Source organism: Acomys russatus, chromosome 1 (assembly GCF_903995435.1).
Source record: "Acomys russatus chromosome 1, mAcoRus1.1, whole genome shotgun sequence".
Lineage (NCBI taxonomy): Eukaryota > Metazoa > Chordata > Mammalia > Rodentia > Muridae > Acomys > Acomys russatus.
Window position 1 is genome coordinate 121588203 of NC_067137.1, and position 22535 is coordinate 121610737.

The 22535-nt window shown below is 45.4% G+C and overlaps 1 protein-coding gene across 1 annotated transcript in view; it reads right to left on the bottom strand.

The window, feature by feature from the left end:
- Nucleotides 1-4371: 4371 nt before the first annotated feature.
- Nucleotides 4372-22535, bottom strand: part of Dync2i1 (dynein 2 intermediate chain 1) — a 55129-nt gene continuing 36965 nt past the window's right edge. Inside the window, exons 15-22 of the mRNA XM_051152484.1 lie at nucleotides 17503-17616; nucleotides 17347-17408; nucleotides 16529-16580; nucleotides 15012-15072; nucleotides 11491-11590; nucleotides 11209-11332; nucleotides 9823-10066; nucleotides 4372-4962 (exon numbers count right to left, since the gene is read on the bottom strand). Of these exons, the coding sequence (XP_051008441.1) occupies nucleotides 4794-4962; nucleotides 9823-10066; nucleotides 11209-11332; nucleotides 11491-11590; nucleotides 15012-15072; nucleotides 16529-16580; nucleotides 17347-17408; nucleotides 17503-17616 (926 nt within the window). The 3' untranslated portion in view covers nucleotides 4372-4793. The remainder of the gene's footprint in view (nucleotides 4963-9822; nucleotides 10067-11208; nucleotides 11333-11490; nucleotides 11591-15011; nucleotides 15073-16528; nucleotides 16581-17346; nucleotides 17409-17502; nucleotides 17617-22535) is intronic.

A 22535-nucleotide genomic window follows, 5' to 3' on the forward strand; every position in this document is an offset into this window, starting at 1 on the left:
CATCTCACGCAGGGAAAGTATGATGCCAGCCGAGAGAACCTTATCCCCCAAGAAGAGATTGACAAAGTTCCAACAACTTGTCAGACCACCACTTGCAGGGAAATAGGGGAGCTGAGACAGTGATGGGTCAGTAATGGGTGAAACCACACCTTGACCAGGACTGCACACACTAAGACAGTCTCCCTGAAAAAGACGTTATGCCAAGAGGTAGGTATTTCGGCTATTTGACTTTGATGAGAAGAAAAAAAAAACTTTTAAAAAATAAAAATGACTTCCCGTTTTATTACTGTGAGAGTTTTTAGCCTACTTTTTCTTGTTGTTTTTGGAGTCTATCGTCCAAGCATAAAGTGTGGGGAAGTGGAGCTGAGGTGGAGGCTGGCCCAGTGTGACAGGAATGGACCTGAGGTTGCTGCTGCTGCCCCCATGTGACACCCGTGCCATACTGCATGCTGCTTTTACAAATGCATTCTCATCATCGGCTCAGTAGCTTCTCTGTTATGAACGCAGAAGGAACCAGTTGCTGTGGAGCTAGCAGCAAGGTTCTCCGGGATAAGCTCACTGAGGCCCAGGGGCACGTGTGATGACACAAGCCAGGCCAACGCCTTGAGAGCCAGCGTCTGCAGACTGGGTACCACGCTGAGTTCCCATTAGACTCAAGGTGCCCACAGAAGCTGGTGAGAAGAGTAGCTGCTGGGCAGGGGAGGGACTCTACCAGGCCTTCACTCCATCTTCCCAGCTCATTAGTGATACCATGCAGCTGGTGGGGTGGCAGGAACTGACACTGGAAGGGGCAGGGGCCCAGAAACTGTTCCTCTGAGACACCCCCAGCCCCACCAACACAACTGCGCTTCAAACAAGTCCCTTTCCCCAAGGCAGGGCTTACCAGAGTGCTAAGAGGATGTTGAAAAGCGAAGATCTCGCCGACCAACCCCTGAACCCTAGATGCCATGGGAACACTGAGGCAAGGCCCAGACTTGACAAGATCCCGTCAATAGCACGCCTCTGCCTACCAGTGGAGCTCAGCAGGAGGAAAGGCACAGTCGGGAGGACAGGTGAGGATTTAGGCATGAGAAAAGCGATGCTATAAAGCCTAAAGAAACCACTAAGAGCTTTCAAGAGCTGTAAGTGACACATAAAAAATAACACCCAAAGTTGAATTTTTATAAAGACTCAACTCACTTAAGGAAAAAAGGAAAATAAAATACAATACACCAGTAATTCTGCAAAGTCCCCTTATATTTATTCCTCCCCCGGCATTTAGTGCTCTACCAGGCTCCTCAGTGACCCTGGCCTTTCTTCTTCTCCGAGCAGGGGCATCGTGGCCTGCTGTCTCCCTAATCAAGCTTCTCCAGCATCCACAGAGCATATTTATGCTAATTTATTTTATCAGCACAGTGACCAAAATACTATACAGAAACCAGGGGAACAGCGTAAGGAGCGGTTTATTCTGCCATCATTTCAGAGGGCTCAGACCATGGTGTGGGGCAGTGAGCAGTTCATGTCAGGAAGCAGAGAGAGAGCCATGTTGACCCTCATCTGGTTTTCAGGCCTCCTATTCCAGGCTGGGTCTTCCACTCAGTAAACTGACCCACAAACAGAAGCAGTGCCCCTCTGCTCCCAAGGTGGCTCTAAATCCAGCCAACACTCCCAAGCTGAGTCGGCCTCACATTCAGGTTTGCTGTCCCCTCAAATAGTCACCATTCCAGACACTAAGGAGGGATCCTGTATCCTCCCAGCCAGCAAGAGACTTTCTGATATAGAACCCACAAACTAGAATGGCTATCTTCTGTCCTTGATTGCCCGTCTTCTAAACAAAATATTTAAAAAAAGAAAAAGGATTCTCCACAGTTGGCACCACCAGTGTGGGTGGCTCTTGTGGCCTTCATGTCCTCAGGTGACAAGGTTTTAATTTGGAATGTCATTACCAGTTGGCGTCTAACTGACTAGAGAGAGGAGCGCACTGGACAGCAGGTGCACTCCACCTCACTGAGTTGTACAGATCTGGCCTGAAAAGCTAAAACTGGAGGCAGAGCTGGCTTTCCATTGTTTTCCTATTCTGTTGTGGGGTGTTGCTGTTTGGTGGTGATGGTAGTGGCTTTTGTTTGTTATTTTATTTTTAGTGAGAGGCTGCAATCACTAGTATAATCGCACTTCTATTTCCTTTTCATTCTGGAAAGGTGCTGACAGTATTTAGGGGACAAGTTGGCCGTTATTGAAGGACAAGAGAACCCATTTCAAGTTGAGTGTAGAGGGGACAGACACCCTGTGGGTTGTATTCACTAGAGAAAAGGCTGGGATCGAACAGCTTGGCCTGTTTTCCTTTCTCTGTCATCGCTGTATAACTCAGTGACCACTCGGCTGTGGGCTTGAAAAGGAAACATTGTGTGACACTGTGGGAGCTGAGGCTGCATGGATGGAGAGACAAGGAAAGGCACTTATCAGGGATCAACACCATTGAAAAACAGTCTCTCAACCCTGTGCACTCAGCACATGACTTTGGTCACAGATAATGTACTACCTCAAAGGCAGTAAACACACACACACACACACAGACACACACACACACACACACACCCTTCAGAGGACCACACAGTCATTGGAATGCTGGCCTCCTTCCCTTGTGACACAAGTCAGCCTGAACAGCCCTGAAGGCAAAACAATCAATAAAACAAACACAACTGAAGGTTTTTTCCATCTTCATGTATCTACATGGTGTGGCATTAAAAATAGTGCTACAAGAGCAAGGCATGGTGGCGCACGCCTTTAATCCCAGCACTTGGGAGGCAGAGGCAGGTGGATGACGTGAGTTTGAGGCCAGCCAAGGCTACACAGAGAAACCCTGTCTCGGTAAACAAAACAAAACAAAACAAAACAAACAAAAAATAGTGCTACGCTTGGGTCATACCACTCAGAAGCACAACACAGCCCTTAGAGAGGCAGGGAGAAGATGGAGGAGACTGCCAACCGCTGCAGTTCTCTAAGATGCATAGACACCGAGACACAGAGGAGATTAAGCAAGAAACCTATAAACAGCGTCCACCCTAACCCTTCTAGACGGTCACTGAGCCTGTGTCCTACCTTACTCCATGTGCCACCAAGCAGGAGTTTTATGAAGCTGCTGAGAGGGAGATTCCAGTCCCTTGTTTAACAAGGGATGGCTAAACATCCACTTACTCACTGGCACCGTGCCAGTCACATAAACATGGCCTCTATCAACACGTTTTAGGAGCCGGCCTTCCCTGCCAAGCAGTGGCCCAGTGTTCTTCTGTGTCTGCAGCTGCCCACTGCTGCTTGTGATTTGGTGGCCAGTACAACAGGGGATAAAGACTCTGCCATCTTGTGGAGAGAAGCCAGGTGACCACAGCAGTTCTTGACTGTGTCAGCATGTGTGTGCTGCATATGCATGCTGTGTGTGCCTGTGTGGCCTGCATGTACATCTTGTGCATTTGCTTGTGTGTCGTGTGCACACTGAGGCAGCCTGAGCAGCCATGTAGCTAAGCTTCTGCAGACAGAGAGGCCTCTCTGAACTATTCTGTCCCTCTGGTGATAAACAGACTAGCTTTCATCAACACAATGAAAAGGAAGCCAAGATGTATGCGTTGCTGGGGGTAGTTACACAGAAACTGAAAGAGAAAGTTGGAGCATGCAGTGCTGGGAGTAAGGGTGTTTCCCCAAGGGATCAGATGCAGGCAGTAGGTTTTCCAGCTGCCTCCCGGGATGAAGACACTCCAGCTCTGGCAGGGAATGTGTAGAGCTTTACATATGGTGCCTGCATTCCCTACGTGGGACTTCTCCCATGAACTCACCCTCGGACTCTCATCCCGTGGGGTCTGACACATGTGGCCTTGAACACGTGCTTCTAGGAGGACAAACGATCATGAATGGATTCGTGATGCTGCTGGAGAGGGAGGGGGTACACTAGCACCTGCCGTCTGTCCTGACATGCTGCGTGGTGTCACCTTGGAGGCCGACAACAGCCAAAGCACAACTGTGAGAAACCAACTTCTAGTATGTACAAACTGTTGCAACAGCACGAATGAGCTAATGTATTGGGAGCTGGAGAGATGGCTCAGAGGTTAAGAGCACTGCCTGTTCTTCCAAAGGTCCTGAGTTCAATTCTCAGTAACTACATGGTGGCTCACAACCATCTATAACGAGATCTGGTGCCCTCTTCTGGCATGTAAGTGTCCATGCAGGCAGAACACTGTATAAATAACAAATCTTTTTTTTTTTTTTTAAGGAAAATGTACTGAGTTGTATCATTTCTATGTGAAGATGGTTTTCATCCTACATCACATGGTAAAATGTGTCAGACTCAGTTCTGTGGGTTCCACTCAATCACACCAAAGCTGGCATACAAGAAAACTTTAAAAACAGAAGGCTGGTGGAGGCCATCTCCAAAGTGAGTAATTTCTCTTTAGATATATGTATATCATTTTATGCATGGCTAAGAAAATAGTCCATTAAAGTACTTTTTCATGGTGGCCTGTTTAAAATCCAGTAATAAATGTGACAGTGTTTTTAAATTGTTCCAAAAATAACTAGAAATACTCTTAGAAAAGCTTTCTGGACATCACTTGGTATTTCCTTTGAAGTTTAGTATATACGAAATGTTCACTGTTTACATTAAAAATAGTGATTTATTTCCTGGGAATACCAAAGTACTCTTCTCCTAAAACAAACTAGGTACAGAATATACACATTCTCTGCACACAAAGCACGTGAACACAGGGTCAAGTAATCCATCCTGTAATCAAGTCTTATGTGCCCATCACTCTCCCGACACTAAGTCTTCACTTCAGAAGCAGCAGACGCAGCTTGCTGTGTTCATCTGCCCCTGGGGTGGTCCACTGCCTCTTCAGGTGTTGGATGTCGACTGTGCCCGAGGCCCTGGCCAACACCAGAGCCGCAAAGCCACCACTGGTCTTCTCAGGCTCCCCCATGATAGTCATGGCCACAAGCCTACAGGTGAGAGAGAACATGAACCAGGAAGTCAGTACGCAGTGTGTGAGTTTCTGTTACCTGAGTCTTTCAAAATATCTATATTCAAGGGAGATGTAAAATAGAAGAGACACTAAAAAATGTTAAAACAAAATATTAGAACAAAAATGAGTATATGAAAGTCTGTCAGAAACAAACTTCTGCATCTCAGGGATCTGCTGACTGGCAGCTCCACGGCTGTATAGCTGCAGCTGCCTCCCACCTCCCCACAGAAGGTGACACTCCCATCTGATGTCTCTCCTGGCCCTTGGGAATCAATGCCCTCCAGCCTGGACCCTCCCAGCGACACAGGCAGCGGGGTGATCCCCGGTGTGGGGTCTTCACAGTATCTTACACCAAAAATCTCAACACAGATGAATAAATGTTGAAGCCCACAAATCCAGCTGAGGCCCGCCCTGAGCCCCAGGCCCTCCACAACAACATCCTCCTGGGAGCAGCATCCATCCCACTGTGTGTTCTAATGAGAGATCTGGGTCTTCTTGACCCCTTGTGTGCCCTCTCCATGCCTGTCCCTACCATGCTGAGCACATGTCTCCACCCCACCCTTACTTCCTCCACCATTGAGTCTCGGAAGTGTAATCCCAAGGTAACCTTGCCCGGACCCAGGTCCTTCCCAGCCCCCTGCCATGGCCCCCTGGGGCTCCTGGCAAACTTTTTAGATGTGACTGACTGCCTGGCTGATTGGTTTCTCCCAGAGTCCCACTGTGCTGCACAGGCTGCCCTCTAATCCCTGAGTTTAGTGATCCTCCTCTTGCCTCAGTCTCTATAGCCGGTTCTCTTGATGGATATTTAATTAGAATAATACCAATTTACCTACCACTAGAACTATATAAATATGAATCCTTTCCCCCAGATCATGTCAATATATCCCTTCCATCCGATCAAGCTGTTAATCTGCTTTTGGTCACTTTTACACTCCTCTTTACTTTTGGGAAGCAGTGTAATTCCTTCCTCAGTTGTGCTAAACTTCAGTGGAACTGATCAACAAAAGACAAAGGAAAGGTCATGGGTAATGGAGGGGATATGAAGGGAGAAAGCTAAAAATAAGGGCAATTTGAGAAATCCACGTGCCCCACACTCACACAGTAGAAACTTCTTAAAATATACATGTGTGGAAGAACTATAAACTGCAGTCATCACACAAAGGCATCTCCTGACACCAAATGAAACCTCCAGTGACCGAGGGGCTACAGCTGATCACCCATAGAAACCTCCAGTGACCGATGGCTACAGCTGATCGCCCCATAAAAACCTCCAGTGACCGATGGCTATTGCTGATCACCCATAGAAACCTCCAGTGACCGATGGCTATAGTTGATCACCCATAGAAACCTCCAGTGACCGATGGCTACAGCTGATCGCCCCATAGAAACCTCCAGTGACCGATGGCTACAGCTGATCACCCATAGAAACCTCCAGTGACCGATAGCTACAGCTGATCACCCCATAGAAACCTCCAGTGACCGATGGGCTACAGCTGATCACCCATAGAAACCTCCAGTGACTGATGGCTACAGCTGATCACTCATAGAAACCTCCAGTGACCGATGGCTACAGCTGATCACCCATAGAAACCTCCAGTGACCGATAGCTACAGTTGATCACCCCATAGAAACCTCCAGTGACCAATGGGCTACAGCTGATCACCCATAGAAACCTCCAGTGACTGATGGCTACAGCTGATCACTCATAGAAACCTCCAGTGACTGATGGCTACAGCTGATCACCCATAGAAGCCTCCAGTGACAGATGGCCTATAGCTGATCACCCCATAGAAACCTCTAGTGACAGATGGCTACAGCTGATCACCCATAGAACCTCCAGTGACCGAAGGGCTACAGCTGAACACCCATAGAAACCTCCAGTGACCGAAGAGCTACAGCTGATCACCCATAGAAACCTCCAGTGACAGATGGGCTACAGCTGATCACCCATAGAAACCTCCAGTGACCGATGGCTACAGCTGATCACCCATAGAAACCTCCAGTGACCGATAGCTACAGTTGATCACCCCATAGAAACCTCCAGTGACCGATGGGCTACAGCTGATCACCCATAGAAACCTCCAGTGACTGATGGCTACAGCTGATCACTCATAGAAACCTCCAGTGACTGATGGCTACAGCTGATCACCCATAGAAGCCTCCAGTGACAGATGGCCTATAGCTGATCACCCCATAGAACCTCTAGTGACAGATGGCTACAGCTGATCACCCATAGAACCTCCAGTGACCGAAGGGCTACAGCTGAACACCCATAGAAACCTCCAGTGACCGAAGAGCTACAGCTGATCACCCATAGAAACCTCCAGTGACAGATGGGCTACAGCTGATCACCCATAGAAACCTCCAGTGACCGAAGGGCTACAGCTGATCACCCATAGAAACCTCCAGTGACAGATGGCCTATAGCTGATCACCCATAGAAACCTCCAGTGACAGATGGGCTACAGCTGATCACCCATAGAAACCTCCAGTGACAGATGGCTACAGCTGATGACCCATAGAAACCTCCAGTGACAGATGGGCTACAGCTGATTGCCCCATAGAAACCTCCAGTGACTGATGAGCTACAGCTGATCACCCCATAGAAACCTCCAGTGACAGATGGCCTACAGCTGATCACCCATAGAAACCTCCAGTGACAGATGGGCTACAGCTGATCACCCATAGAAACCTCCAGTGACAGATGGCTGCCACTGATGATCGCCCATAGAAACTTTCAAATTGTCCAGGCTTCTGTCATGGCTATTAGTTGCTCTCCATAAACTAACCAGATTGCTGAAGACGATATTTACATAACTCACAAAAAGTTGTGGGAGTAACCAACCACTATGATTGGAATTAAGACTCACTCCATGAAATAGCACCCGTCCCTGACACTGCCTAGGTGGCCAAGAACTTGAAACTGGATAGGCTAGGGTCCTAGGGAAACACCTACTACCGGCAATCGGCTAAAGGAACACAGAAAAAACAAACTCCTGATGGCATTCTGCTGTACCCATAATCAGTGTGTTGCTCAGCCATCAATAGAGAAGCTTCCTCCTGCAGTAGACAGGAACACACACAGAGACACACAGTGGGTAATGTGCAGGGAGTGAGAGAGCTTGGAATACTCAGTCCTAAATGGGATGTCTCCATCACATCCCTCTCCTCAGGGCTCAGGAAAGCCTGTGGAAGAGGAGGCAGACAGAGTGTGATAACTAGTGGGGATGGAGGACACCAGGAAACAGCCGTCTGGGCACAACAGGACTGAACTGCACATGCACTCATGGAGACGTGGCTGCATACGCAGGACCTGGACAGGTGTGAGCCAGATGCGGCTCCAGTGCTAACAGAGGAGCCAGGAGCTATCTTTAGCTGAAAACCACTCACAATCCAAGGAGTACTTTTCTTCAATGGAGTCTGACCAGGTACAAAAACCACACTTGAAGTCAGGCCCAACGCCCACAGGCAGACAGCCAACACAAAACAAACTCAATGGTATTTTTGGAGGTTGGTTTTTGTTATGTTTTGTTTTCGTTTTTGTTTTGTTTTGTCTCATAGTGCTTTTTCTGAGCTTTGTTCTTTTTTCCTACATAATATTATGTCTTATGAGTTTTCTGTGTGTATGTGTCTCAGCATCTATATGTTTCTTTGGCTCTTTCCATTTGTTTGTTCTGTCCTATTCTGTTTTGTTTGTTTTTTATCTTATATATTATTGTTGTTGTTGTTATTATTGCCTGTTTGAGAGAAAGAAAGTATATGATTAGGGGGATCAGGAAGTTGGTCAGAAGGAAAAGAGACAGGGGGAGGGGAAATTGTAATCAGAATAGATTGTATGAAAAAACTATTTTCAATAAAAATAAAGACACCCCCCAAGGCCCTAGCACACACATTCACCCAATATATTTATAAAATTCCAAGAAAAAAATATAGATGACTAGACAAACTGGGGTCAAGAGCGAGCCCTTCCAAATGAAATATTTTATAAATACTGCTACTTTGAAATAAAGGAACAAAGGAAAAAAATTGTCAAAGTATTAGCAATGGGCCAGCATGATGCTCAGCCAGCGAAGGCATCGGCTACCCACACCTGAGGGCCTGAATTCTGCTCCTGGATCCTACACAGCAGAAGGACAGGCCCAGCTCACACAGCTGAGCTCTCTCTTCCACATGAGCACCACACCATGTGCAATTATGTACATACATGAGTAAATAAATGTTAAAAAGTTTTAAACAAAGTAGTATCAATGACAATTAACATGTTTTGAAATTCACATTGGCAAGTTCCATTCACATGCAGGTGGAAAGGGTGCGTGAGGAACGGTGTCCCAGGTGCAGAGAGCTGAGGGTCTGACAAGAACACAGACGCCATGACTTATATCTCCTGTGTCCTGTCATCTAAGAAACCAGAAGGAAAAAGCTGTAGATCACTCAGGCACAGGTGAGCCTGTCAGACACTCACAGAGGCTGTTTCTTCCAGATTGACAGTGATGCGGGCTACTACACTGCTGTCTGAGGGTAGACATGAGACAGCAGGTTCTTAAGTGATTCTCACGGTGCTGCCTCAATGAACACTAAGAATTAACCAGCGTAAAATGCAATAGGATGGCCATGATGTGTCAGTATGGGACATCTGTAGCAGCGTACACTTGAGTGGGTGCACATCTGGGGGTCAGAGGACATATAGGAGCTCTGTGTATCTTTCTATTTGGCTAACTAAGAAGTATTTTTACCCTTAAAACACATTTTTGAGTATATCATATATAAATGTAGTGTTAAATTTAAACAAACTTGTGATTTAAGAAAGAAGAGACAAGGGTGATGGGCCCTGTACTCACCTATCTGGAGAGATGGGCTGCTGGACCACAGGACCCAGGTCATTCTCAAGAAGGTCCCAGATATAGATCCTGGATGCATCATCCTGGACCAAGAACACAGCAGGCCTTGTCGGGGACCACTGCAAGCTAATAACAGATCGGCTGCTGGTGCTGTTCTCCCACTGAATGACAGGCCTCTCAGATGTCACTTTGTGCAGCCTGATGCTTCCATCTGAACAGCCAGCCTGCAATTGGGGTATGGAAACTCTATTCTTTTTCTTTCTTTTTAAATTAAATCTCAACACCCAGGAAAAATTTTCAGAGCATTAGCTTTCCTTGTCTGCATAATAACATTCTGGCCTGCTTTTGTTTTCTGAACATAAAGACATATCATTAAACCTAGCCCCACAAATAACGAGTGAACACTCCCCCTGGAAACTGACACCAGCCATCACAGAGGGAGTGTTTAAGAGTGTGAGTGCCAATGACTCCAGCACAGGGTGCTAGGGGTTGGCTCCACAAGTGAAATGTCACCTTTAAAAACAGTTTTATTTGTACCGACAGTATGAAATTTTCACAAAATAAAACTTAAGTGGTTTGGTAAAAGACCAAATTATTATTCTATACAGAGATTAATTCTTCTTTACTTTTTAATCCTTCTCCATATTAAAAAGAAGATAGACTTGTATAAAATTCTAAAATGATAAACAATATACATTCAACTAGGATGTAAGAAGATAAATCAAGTCAAGTTCTAAAATAAAACAGAGGCACATTTTAAACCCCAATTTCATATAAAGAACACAATCTTGCAGAAAAGAGCAACAAGAACTGACCAGTCTTCTCTGATCACATGTCTGGGTGTGCACCTTCTGAGTCAGATACAGAGAGTCTTGAGTACAGAAAACTGGCTTCTGCATGAGGCACTAAAAGTTCTGTATATTCTGGGCTTGCACACTTAGCCACTCAGACAGTAAACCTTGCTATGGTCTGAATGTAGTTTGCCCCCAATGACTCATGTGCTAGAGATTTAGTCCTCAAAAGAGCAGTGTTGACAGGCAATGTGGCACTTGAGGGATGGACTCGAGGAGGTGACCAGGTCAATGACTGTTTTGTGGGACTAGATTAGTTGCCATGAGAGCTGGCTGACCATAGATAGCTTCCTGCTACATACCTTGTAACTCAACAAATTATTTCTTGAGAGAGTTAGATTTCTGATTCAATTTGGTTTAGTTTTCTTTTAATAAGATCCCATGTCTAATTTTTAGATCACTGAAGCCCAATAAATGATTAATTTGTAGACTATTAAGAGACCAAACCTTTCTAAATTTTCCACTGGATTGCAATGTTATTTTGCCCCAACAGGCAAATAATATCACTGAAAAGTGTCTTTCTTACCAAGAATACTGTTTTCTTCAAATGGTGAAAAATCAATCACGTTAACTTTTATTGGTCTGACACCACGTTGCTGAGGCTTGAACACCTTGGGAGAGACTCTCCAATCTTGTCTGCTACTGTGGCTTATAAGTCCCTAATTATTAAAAGAACACCAAGAATGGCCAGAGAAAGGTATTAGACAAACAAACAGACAAACAGTACTCAGGAAGCAATTCAGACATCACACATAACCAGAGCAAACAGTGTGTTCTGAAGTGAGGTGGAAATCATGAAGGGTCAAACACTACTAACCATGTCAGTGCCAACCACAAAGTGGTTAGGGTCCGACGGCAGGAATCTGACACTTAGCGTCTGTGTGGACCCCCAGAACTCACTATCTTTACGGCAAAGGCTGAAAAATAAACAGCAGAGATCAACACATGCCTTCTGCACAACCTGGATGGTGACAGTGGAGTACTCTCATTCAGCGCTGGCCACACCACACTTCCTCCACGGTTTCAGCCGTTCTGCTTCCTGTTTCTTCTGCTGTTATATGTTTGATCATTTCTGCAGACCTGTCTGCTGAGCCTTTTATCAGCTAAGCTGGCTCTATTATCCAACCACTCACTGGTTGAAATTTTGCTCCTAAAAGTGTTGTTGGCTTGTACCACTGCCGACAAATCTGATGTGGAGAGAAAAGAGTCAGCAGCAGCCCAATGAGCCCCACTGTGACAACCGCTCTCAGTGTGCAGACTGGTCCTAGGTCTACTCCATGGTGCTGTGCTGACTGACCCTAGTTCTACTCCACGGTGCTGTGCTGACTGACCCTAGTTCTACTCCACGGTGCTGTGCTGACTGACCCAATTCTGCTCCACAGTGCTGTGAGAACTGACCCTAGTTCTACTCCACGGTGCTATGAGGACTGACCCTAGTTCTGCTCCACAGTGCTGTGCTGACTGACCCTAGTTCTGCTCCACGGTGCTGTGAGGACTGACCCTAGTTCTACTCCATGGTGCTGTGAGGACTGACCCTAGTTCTGCTCCACGGTGCTGTGAGGACTGACCCTAGTTCTGCTCCACGGTGCTGTGCTGACTGACCCAATTCTGCTCCACAGTGCTGTGAGAACTGACCCTAGTTCTACTCCACGGTGCTGTGAGGACTGACCCTAGTTCTGCTCCACGGTGCTGTGAGGACTGACCCTAGTTCTACTCCATGGTGCTGTGAGGACTGACCCTAGTTCTGCCCCATGGTGCTGTAAGGACTGACCCTAGTTCTACTCCATGGTGCACTGTCTGCCTATGCTTCCAGATCCTGCCATGTTTGTGATTTTTCGCAGATAGTCCCAGCTTCCCACAAGGCAGTTGTCCTCAGGCCTCAAGGTCCCTGGGGCTCTGATGTTCACATCCCACCTCCAGCTTGAGGTTTCAAGTTCTTCCAAGTACCCATTTTCTATCAACTAGGGGTGAAACTTTCTAAATTTCATCACATTAAAGGGGCAGTGAATTCTGGAACCCTGTGCAGGGGTCTTAGTTTTAGGTCTTCAACTTGGGAGTGCATTGCATCCATGACTGCATAGGGCCTGAGCCCCAGGCCTACGGTAAAGGCCTAATAACGTGGCTGACCACCACATTTCCTCTTCAGTTCCCACCTAGTTCTCCACTCCCACGCGTTTTTCACACAGGCTGCTATGCTGGACTCCCGAGTGGCCTCCGTGGGCCCAGGCTCCTTCCTGTATCCCAAACTCATACTTTTCCAAGTTCAGTATCCTAAAAAATGACATTCTACTTCTTCGCAGGAAGGTCCTGTCACCACAGAAACAAACATGTTAAGGTCAGTCACCAACTCATTCTACCTTTCTCAACATCAGACGTGCAGACATCTCTAAGTATGAGTTTCTTTTGCCTTAGAACCATGACAGGCTCCTTTGCCATACTTTATCTTTCAAACATCTATCCCAGTTATCACGTTTTAGTCGCTGTTCTACTTCTGTGAGGAGAAATCATGACCAAGGCAAGTCTCACAGAAGGAAACTTGACTGGAGGTTGGCCCACAGTTTGAAAGGATCAGTGCATGATTGTCATGGCAGGAAGCAGACAGGTGTGGTGCTGGAGCAGAGCTGAGACCTTTGCATCCTGATCCATAGCCATCAGGTAGAGACAAAGCCCCAGGGCCTGCATGGGCTTTTGTAATCTCAGAACCCACCGAGTGACATACTTTCTCCAATAAGGCCACAGCTCCAAACCTTTCTCAAACAGTTCCACTCATGCGAGTATATGAGCCTGTGTGGCCGCTCTTACTCAGCCACCACATGTCACTTTCACTCTGGACACAACTGATCCCCACCTGCAAGCTCCTACATGCACATGGTAACAAGGTATCACTCATCACTACGCAGACAGGGAATGTTCTCCTTTACTGGCATGCTTATTGGGATCACTGAGGGCAAGATGGCTACTCTACACAGGGTGACATTTCCCCAAGATATCCATTGTCCACAAATGGCAGAAAAAGGAAAAAGACCTTGTGTGTCAATCAGGGTATCCATCCCAATTTCCCCAAGGTAGGGGAGACTACTGAATTAGGTCTTGCATTATCATCCAGTCTGCTTTTACTCATCCTTTCCCACAGATCTTTGAAAAGTACAGCTATGAGTTTTGAGAGGAAATATGGTATCAGAGACATTAGCTATTTCACTCCAGTAAAGTCCTGGAGGAAATTACAGTTGGAAATGAAAGCAATGCATGGCATGAGGTGAGAAAGCCTAGCGTAGGGAGGGTCTGCAGAGCTCTGCAGCTGTGGGCAGCACGTGAGGTCCTAGCCCTGGACCAAGCTGCAGTGTTTAGCAGGATAGCATGTATGTTTGGCTCTACAACATATCTGATGACGTTAACGAATTCATTTTCATAATTACATTTCAGCCAAATAAGTTGATTTGAAATCTCTAAGCATATTTGTATTCATTGTATTCTGTTTGGCCATGAGAATACAGAATCAAAGATTTGTCAAGGGTAATTCACAGGATAACAGTCAGCCTGGAGTATATGAATGAATATATATGTCTTTGCAAACCAATATGCAACATATAAATTTACTAATACCGGAGCATTCATTAAGAATCCATATTTCATATTAAGTTCTATGAGTGAAAGCAGAAATATAGTTTTGTTTGGTTTTGGGTATTTCTGTTTGCTTGTTTGTTTATTTGAGACATTCATATATAGCCCAGGCTAGTCTCGAGCTCATTGTATAGTCAAGGGTAGCCTTGAACTCTTTAGCCTCCTGCTTTTATCTGCTAATTCAAGGATTGTCGCTGTGTACTATGTCTATCTAAAAATGTAATTTTATGAATAAAATTTATTTTGATATTTCCAATTCCAGAAACTTGATTTGATCCAGTTGAACTAACTTTAAGTCTAAATTAAAACTGATTGAAGCCGGGTGTGGTGGCACACACCTTTAATCCCTGCACTCGGGAGGCAGAGGCAGGTGTATCTCTGTGAGTTCAAAGCTAGCCTGGTCTACAAAGTGAGTCCAGGACAGTCAGAGCTACAATAGCGAAACCCTGTCTTGAAAAGCCAAACTGATCCAAACCAAAAAAGCTGGATGAAAAATAGCCAAGTAGTATTAACTTATAAGCTAAAAACATTTTATGAATATATATCAGTTCTATATCTAAAAACTGTATTTGTTACATTGGCTTATCACTAATAATTCCCATAGCAAAAACTGAATGTAAGAAAACGTGTCCTCATTGCAAAGTCAGAACATGCACTTAGCAGGAAACATCGTCTCTCCTGAGATGAAGGACGTGTTTAAGCCAGGTGGAGTCTCACCTGTTGCCCAGCTGGATCACAGTACTGTGCACCAACTTGATCCTCCCTCCAGGGATCAGACCTAGAATCGGACAGACCAGAAACACACACAGCTGGTGATGCAAGCTAAGCCAAAATCTCCCCACAGCTGTCTGGATTTGCTCTTCCTTATTTAAGTATCTATAACAGAAGAAACGCAAAAATGGAAACCACAGGCAGGATTCCCTCTGGATTTGGTAGCAGCACCTGTCCCTCAGCTAACAAGGAGTCAAGAATCTGCAGGTCGTTATCATAAACCTATGGAGCCAGGACCCAGATGCCCACACACTCTTAGATTGGAGAGGACAATGGGCATCACATGTGCTGAGTACAGTTGAAATGCCAAAGCCTGTGCTATCAACACCCATGGCACCTGCCACGCCGCCTGCCATGCTGCCATCACAGGGAACCCTCCAGAGTTTGCTGAATGGCCACCAGTGTCCTGAACTGATGATCCAGCCTCAGATTTTCTTCACCTGCTCATCAAGTGACTCAGCTCCCAGGCTTGGCTTTAGTTTCCATTCCCTCCTTGCTCTCCTCAGTTTGGATCCTTCTGTGGCATACCATGTCTGCTAAATGTCTGTCCTAGCGTGAGCCTCCCTTGTGCACACTACTGCAGAGGGAAGAACTAGAGACTCTGCATGTTGAAAGCCAAATCGTAGGCCAGGTAGTATCGAGAACCTCGGGGGCAGCTGAGTGGAAAGTGTGCAGAGATATAGTCTATTCACTGCTAGGAAGGGCAACTGCGAGTGACTGCGCCACCACACGGTAGTGTTGTCACAGAGACACACAGCTCTCAACCACAGCCACAGTAAAGCTGATCTGAATGGCACTTCAACAAGAAGTGATCAGCATTTGCTTGCTGAAGAGCCTTCTTCTGAATCTGAGGACCTGGAGCAAGTCAGGGTCAATCTCAGTTTTTGGTTTGTTTTTTTGGTTTGTTTTTTTTTTTTTTCAAGATCTATCTGGGGCTATGCCCTTGACACAAATAAGATGACAGGAGACTTTGTCATAAGAGAATTAGCACATGGAATTCAGGGTAAAAAAAAAATTGAGTTTAAGATGCAGAAAAACTAAACCACAGGATCTAATGGGACTCCATTCCAAGTGGCCTGAGGAGAGCCACACTCAGTACATTCATGTGCGCTAGGTTAATCCAAAACCACAGAAGAAAAGGCCCAAATGAAGGACTCCTGACGTGGAGACATGAAGTATACGCAGAAGAAAGATGACAGTCGCCTGACAGTATGTCACAGGGCAGAACAAATGCCAGCTTTGCATAGAACTTACACACCCACAGAAAGGAACATGCAATTAGACCTGCATCACTCAAGCTAATGAGATAACATCCCAGTAGTTGATATGGTATACAATGTACAGCTCTGCTGCCCACATTTCAGGTTGCTAATTACTTATTTTTAAAAGCAGGTATTGGTTTCTTTAATCTCTATTCATTTTAGCAAACAATAATTAATATTAATTTTTACTTCAATAGTTACCTAAATCACTCATTGAACCTGAGATATCTGCTTTTGGTAATTCAACAACCACCTAAAAACAGAACATTAAAAAATGAATACTGATACATTTTGTAACTATTAACCAATCTAAGTAAAGCATAGCTCTAATAAAATAACATGCTATATTAGATCCTAAAAACATAATTGCTTCATTTATAAAAAAAACCTGATCATTTGCTTTAGAACTAGTGACTTAAATTTATTCATTATTTTATCCTAGTATTCTCTTCCCTGAACAAGTCCTCACACCCCCTCTAGCACTGATGTCTGCTACGATCCTCCTTACACATTTCCAATGGCCAAGAGCAGGGAATGCCACACCCCGTCACAGGACAGAGGGGCTTCCTGTCCTGTCATTCTGTTCTGTCCCTGGCCCATTCCCCAGGCCAGGTGCCATTCTCCTCCCTGGGCTTCCACTCACCCCTGTGTATGGCCCCACACTTCGTCCTGGGGCTTCCACTCACCCCTGTGTATGGCCCCACACTTCCTCCCTGGAATTCCACTTGGCCCTGTGTATGGCCCCACACTTCCTCCCTGGAATTCCACTTGGCCCTGTGTATGACCCCACACTTCCTCCCTGGGCTTCCACTTGGCCCTGTGTATGGCCCCACACTTCCTCCCTGGGGCTTCCACTCACCCCATGTATGGCCCCATACTTCCTCCCTGGGGCTTCCACTCACCCCTGTGTATGGCCCCATACTTCCTCCTGGGGCTTCCATTCACCCCTGTGTATGGCCCCACACTTCCTCCTGGGGCTTCCACTCACCCCTGTGTATGGCCCCGCAGTTCCTACTCACCCATACATTGAGGACGCCACTCTCGTCCAGGGAAGCGATGTGAAATGACAAGCCTGCCATTTCTAATGAAAGCAGAAACAAAATGAAGGAAAGTGTCTTTAATAAGGATAAAGCTTTGTGTACCTGCTGCGTCGAGGGCTTTAAGGGATCTTGTACCTTCTTGAGTAGAAAAGGGTGAAAGCACAAAGCTCTGTTTTTTGTAGGCAGATGTGGCAACTGGCTCTATGGCTTGCAGAGGACTTCGGTGGCTCACTGACGTGAGGGTTCCATCTAAGGATTAAAGAACCACAGCACTCACTGTAAGTGACACATCGTAGCAGTGAAATCAGCATTATATGTGGAGAGAGATGGGGATGCTTCTAGGTCGAAAGGCCTGAGTCTCTCCTAAAGTTACAGGCTCACGCAGGCCACCCATCAAGATCCACAACCAGAATTTTCAGCATCTCTAACAAACAGAAACTACAAAACACTTGTTATAGGAAAAAGAAGAAATGACCACTAAAGTCTGGGCCGTTAAAAGCTCTTTCGTCACTGAGGAAATCGATTCCCAGGCCTAGGAAGGAGGCAGACACACTCTGAGCAAGAGCACTGTGAAGACAAGAAGCTCATGCAGCCACTCCAGAAAGAGACGACCCGATTCTTAGGCCAGAATCCTCCAAAAAGGCTGGAAAAAGAGGCGTACAAGAGGGCCTGAGGGAAGTGCTGTGCATGGGCAACTGACACAGGAGAAGAACAGCAGTCTGGGAAAGCAGCAGTACCAGCCAGAGCATGAGACTAGGCTGCCTTCAACAGGCAAAGCCCCTACCAGGAGAAGTATCGCCACCCACAAATGGATAGAATGGCTGCCTGTGCAATGTCTGGGAGCCAAATTCAAATTCTGTGTGCAGCAGGGAGAAGTTAAAGAAATGAAAGCACTCTCAGGTGTGAGTTCCCTCCACCACCCCATCCCATCCCTGAGAAAAGCACAAAGCCGAAGAGAGTCAGTCCAAGAGAAGGAAATCTCTGCAAGCTGCTTTGGGAAACATACCTAGACAACAAACACACCCCACCTGGAATCAAACCCCTCACAGAGACTGAAAAAAATGAGTTGGATTCATCTTAGGAAAAGCTAATGTACAACGCAACAGGGAGACATCACAGAGCTGCCACGGGGAGCAATTCACACGTCAGCACCAGTCCTCCTTATGGAAGCACCACAGTTTCACACTCTGGATTTCTGCTGATGTTTAGATGGCAAAGCGAACAAAGGGAGTATTTTTGTAGAGTGTTTTGCTTGTGTTCAGTCAGCCCTCTGCACTCTTCTGTGCACTCAAGTGCCATGGAAATACTTGGAAGAATGATTGTCCTGTACGGAACATGAGCAGACATTCTTGTCTGGGCCAATGACCTTAACAGGTGCTTTATCAAAGAAGACACGCAGATGGCACGTGAGCATATGGAAAGACAAGTCTGCTCCATGTGTCACAAGGGAAATGTAAGTCACACTGTAAGGAACTACTGCACCCAAACCTACAGCAATGCCATGCTGAATGCTGCCGAGGGTGTGAAGCAGCAACAGGTCTGACTGACCCAACCCAAGAATCAAGTTCCTCAGCTGACTTGGTGGCTTTATATGCTGCCTTGACAAAATGCCTGACAAAAGTAACTGAAGAAAGAAAGGGTTAACACGGCAAACATTTGCAGGATTGAGTCCATCACATCAGGGAAGCCATGCCACCAGGGGCTTGTGATGGCTGTCACAGTGTATCTGCAGTCAGGAGCAGAGAGAGCAACATTCATCAGGGAAGCCATGCCAACAGGGGCTTGTGATGGCTGTCACAGTGTATCTGCAGTCAGGAGCAGAGAGAGCAACATTCATCAGGGAAGCCATGCCAACAGGGGCTTGTGATGGCTGTCACAGTGTATCTGCAGTCAGGAGCAGAGAGAGCAACATTCATCAGGGAAGCCATGCCAACAGGGGCTTGTGATGGCTGTCACACTGTATCTGCAGTCAGGAGTAGAGAAAGCAATGTTCAAACTGTTTCCTATCTCTCATGTATGCAACTCAAGATCCCATCCAATGGAATGGAGTCACCTACAGTGAAATTTTCTCATCTCAACCAATAAGGAGATGCGCTCTCGCAGACATGTCCAGAAGCACACTACCACCACAACTATCAAAATTAGAGAAATCAACAATCATTGGTCATTAATATCTCTCAACATCAATGGGCTCAACTTCCCAATAAAAAGACATGGGCTAAAAGAGTGGATGTGAAAACAGGATCCATCAGTCTGCTGTATACAAGAAACACACCTCAGCAACAAAGATAGACATTACCTAAGAGTAAAGGGCTGGAAAAAGGTTTTCCAAGCAAATGGACACAAGAAACAAGCAGGAGTAGCCATTCTAATAACTAGTAAGATAGACTTTCCACCAAAATTAATCAAAAAAGGTGGAGAAGAACACTACATACTCATAAAGGAAAAAAACCACCATGATGACATTTCAGTTCTGGACATCTATGTTCCAAATGCAAGGGTACACACATTCATAAACATTACTAAAGCTTAAATCATACATTGAATATGACACCTTAATAGTGGGGTACTTCAACATCCAACTCTCACCAATATACAGAACATCAAGACAGAAGCTAAATGAAAAAATAATCAAAGAAAGCAATGTTATTAATCAAATGGACCTAACAAATATCTACAGAACTTTTCACCCAAACATAAAAGACTATACCTTCTCAGCACCTCACAAAACCTTATCCAAAAACTGATCATATACTTGGTCACAAAACAAGCCTCAACAGATACAAGAAGATTGAAATAATCCCTTGTGTCTTATCAGAACACCATGGATTAAAGCTGGATTTCAATAATAACAGAAACAACAGAAAGCCTACAAACTCATGGAAACTGAACAATTCCCTACTCAATGATCCCTGGGGTAGGAAGGAAATAAATTAAGGACTCCCTAGAATTCAATGAAACTGAAGGCACAACATACCAAAACTTATGGGACACAATAAAAGCCATGCTGAGAGGAAAGTTCATAGCACAAAGAGCCTTCATAAAGAAATTGGAGAAGTGTCATTCTAGAAACTTAACAGCATATGTGAAAGCTCTAGGCAGAAAAAGAAGAAGAAAAAGAAAACACACCAAAGAGAAGTAGATGGCATAAAATAAACACAGCATGGGAATCAATAAATTAGAAACAAAAGGAATAATACAAAGAATCAATGAAACCAAGAGCTGGTTCTTTGAGAAAATCAACAATATAGACACACCCTTGGCCAAACTAACTAAAAGGCAGAGGGACACTATCCAAATAAACAAAATCAAAAATAAAAAGGAGTACATAACAACAGACACTGAGGAAATCCAAAGAATCATTAGGTCTTACTTCAAAAGCCTATACACCACAAAACTGGAAAATCTAAATGAAGTGGACAATTTTCTTGATAGATTCCACTTAGCAAAGTTAAATCAAGATCAAGCTAACAATCTAAACAGACCTAGCACCCCTAAGGAAATAGACACAGTCATTAAGTCTCCCAACAACAACAGCAGCAGCAGCAGCCCAGGGCCAGATGGTTTTAGCCCAGAATCCTACCAGATTTTCAGAGAAGAGCTAATCCTTCACTACCCCACAGAAAAGAAACAGAAGGAAAAGGCCAAACTCATGCTATGAGGCCACAGTCACCTTGACACCTAAACTACAAAAAGATTCAACTGAGAAAAAGAATTTAGACCATGACCCTCATGACCATTGATACAAAAATACTCAATAAAATCCTTGGAACCTGAGCCTCCTAGTAGCAGGAGTCATGGAGAGCCATGCTGAGACACATCACCCTCAAACTGAGAAGAGCCATGTGTGCAGCAAAAGCTCTGAGTGCAGTGAGAATGGTGATCAAGAATGAGAACGTCAAGGGACATTTATATACAAATAAACAAACCAACCTGTGGACTCTCACCATGCAGACCTGGTCTAACTGTAAAACCTAAAATGGCAAAAGTTCAGGAAAACACTGGGAATGATGCAACCTCTGTGACTTTTAGTCAAGTAAAAAACTGCTAATCGTGACATCAAAAGCATGATCATAAGAGAAAATACTGATAAATCAAATTCCATCAAATTAAAAATTTCTCTCTTTGAAGGATTATTTTACAAGAAGAATATAGAATACAACAAAGTACGTGTAAAATATACCCAGAATATATAAAGCCTCAAAACCTAATAGGCTGGAGATGGGCTCAGTCTGCACCATGCTAGCCCAGCATAGGCAGCGCCATGGGTCCAATCCTAGCACAACGACAATAAAATAAAACCAGCGTGGCCAGGCATGAACCACGCCTGTACTATTACCCTGAGAGGCTGAGGTAAGAGGACTGCTATAAGCCTGAGACAGCCAAGACTCCATAATAAGACCTTCTACCCCAAAACAAACAAATTCATAAGCAAACTTAAGAAAACAACACAATTGCACATGACTTTAATCCCAGTACTCGGGAGGCAGAGGCAGAGGCAGAGGCAGGTGAATTTCTGCGACTTCGAGGCCAACATGGACTACAAAGTAAGTTCCAGGATAGCCAGAGCTATTACACAGAGAAACTCTGTCTCAAAAAAATAAAAAATAAATAAAAAAGAAAAAAAGAAAAGAAAAGAACACAATAAAAATGAGCAAAGATTAGAGCAGGCATAACTAACAAGAATGTTTAGTTGATGAATAAGCACATCATGATAGCCTGAGAGTCATTAGCTGTTGGAAGTGAAAAGCAGAGCACCACACAGCTGAGTAATGGGCTCTGCAACTCTCATCAGTCAAGAGCCCCAGATGACACAGGCAATTCTAGTCCTCCAGCATCTGGACAGAGCAGACAGGTGACGGAAAACAGACTGGTGGCCTGTGGGGAAAGTGAGTAAGAGAAGGCCGATGCCTGACCTCTTAGCCAGTGGGACTTCAGTCAACAAAGGTGCTGGGGCCGAAGCCCAGCGCTGGCCCAGATGGCTCTGCGTGCAGGGCCTGCCTGTGCAGTCACTGGGGCTCAGACAAACATTCCACCTGTCTGAGAAACACGGATGGACGGCTAGTATGAGAATCAGATGAGCCCATGTACATAAAACACTTAGAGGACATTCTACAGGTGGGAAATGCTTGCTCTTTGTGTGTGTGTGTGTATGTGTTCATGTGTTT